The sequence below is a fragment of the Fopius arisanus genome, unplaced genomic scaffold (assembly GCF_000806365.1).
Source record: "Fopius arisanus strain USDA-PBARC FA_bdor unplaced genomic scaffold, ASM80636v1 scaffold00044, whole genome shotgun sequence".
In the NCBI taxonomy this organism is placed as follows: domain Eukaryota; kingdom Metazoa; phylum Arthropoda; class Insecta; order Hymenoptera; family Braconidae; genus Fopius; species Fopius arisanus.
The window spans coordinates 657,737-659,320 of record NW_011887783.1 but is presented as its reverse complement, the minus strand read 5'-3'; the positions used below and the strand labels follow the sequence as shown (position 1 = coordinate 659,320).

Below are 1,584 nucleotides of genomic sequence, written 5' to 3'. Positions count from 1 at the left end.
CTCTTTGTATGAGTTTCCAATGATGTATGTGAAATTGCACAATAAATTGAATAAAGCATCCAAGTTATCACAAAAAAAGATGAGACCATGAGAAATATTATCTGCGGAGAATAAGATTTTCCGAGTCTTTGAGTCAATTTCCTGAGCTCCAAATGCACATGCCTACACAATGAAATTATAACAATTATTTAATTAATCAGATGAAATTTTGGGTCTTACTTCAAGACTTGTATTTTTCTTTTTATGTCATCCTCTGAGAATGATCTCTCCACATTTACACTGATGGTTCGAATCCTCAGTTTATGCTGATATTGAGACTTCAATTGTTTATTGGCATTCGATAATATGAGATTCTTCAGGAACTCATTGATGGATTTGTATCGATGAGACGCAAATCTGCACGAAGAAAATGAAAGATGAGATATTGGTGAATAAACCTGAAGATAATGTACCTGATCAGGATGTAATAATTCAACTCCAGCAACGAGTTGATATGAACAGGATGCATGAGACAGCATGTGTTCACAAAATGGGTGTCGAATCTTGTAGATCTGGTGTCCACCCACATTGCTGTACTGAGATTTATTCCAAATATCATAAAAATCCAGAGTAAAAACACAGAGAACTGACAAATTATCAGTAGCTGAGGGTCTTTTTTTACGCCTATTCCATCCAGGGTGTCCTCTACTTCTGATGCCAGCCACAGTGTCTTCAAGTTCTCCTAGAAAATTGCGGTCATAGTAGGGGAGATCCGGGCAAAATGGGACATCATGAAAAAATGGATACATAATAAAATGGAATGAGGATAAAATGGAATGGAATGGAACTGTGCGGTAAAAAGGAAATGAAGAGTAAATAGATACTTTGTAGTTTATCCATATGTAGATTACACCAAGGATCATGTACACGTTGTAAATGAGTATTATGATGTAGAATACTTTTTCCTGGGGATCCAGAGTGGGCAAAGTGGACCAATGGAGAAATAAAGGAATGAAGAAATACTCATAAATCGAGTAGTGCACGATGGAATAAAAAATTGATAGCTTCACTCTTGGTTTATCCATGGGATAGCGTAGGACAGCAATACCAAATATTGCATGGAGTATGTACGCCGGTAAAAAAATCTCCATCAGATTTTTTGAATTCCAAAATTTTACCATTGATGCTGTTGGGGTCTGACAGATTGAAATTTATGGAATTGGTTTTGAATAATTATAATTATGAGAGGAGAAAGAGAGGAGGAAGTTAATAATTAATTTAATTGGAGTAGTAATCAAAGAGTTCACTGAATTTACAATTAAATATCGAGTGCAGAGTGATTACGAAATTATTTAAACTTCATACGATAATTTTTTTTACAAGTTCTCATCGACGTTTTTCTCCCGAATAAATTTTTCAGGGGATATTTATCGGGGCAGTCTTGCGTGTTTCGGCGAAAGATTGCGATCGTAATTGCCATCGCAAATAATCATGATATAGTATATTGCAATCAGCCATTAGGTAATGAATGCAAAAATTAATTTTCTTTATTAATGTCTGGGTTTTCGAAAAGTACAGAGCGATTTCCATTACAATTATTGAACA

At 34.9% G+C, this 1,584-nt stretch overlaps 1 protein-coding gene across 1 annotated transcript in view; it reads right to left on the bottom strand.

Moving 5' to 3' along the window:
* LOC105267166 (uncharacterized) overlaps positions 1-1,584 on the bottom strand; it is a 9,497-nt gene that overhangs the window by 2,171 nt on the left and 5,742 nt on the right. Inside the window, exons 4-7 of the mRNA XM_011305824.1 lie at positions 1,111-1,165; positions 453-721; positions 220-396; positions 39-162 (exon numbers count right to left, since the gene is read on the bottom strand). Of these exons, the coding sequence (XP_011304126.1) occupies positions 39-162; positions 220-396; positions 453-721; positions 1,111-1,165 (625 nt within the window). The remainder of the gene's footprint in view (positions 1-38; positions 163-219; positions 397-452; positions 722-1,110; positions 1,166-1,584) is intronic.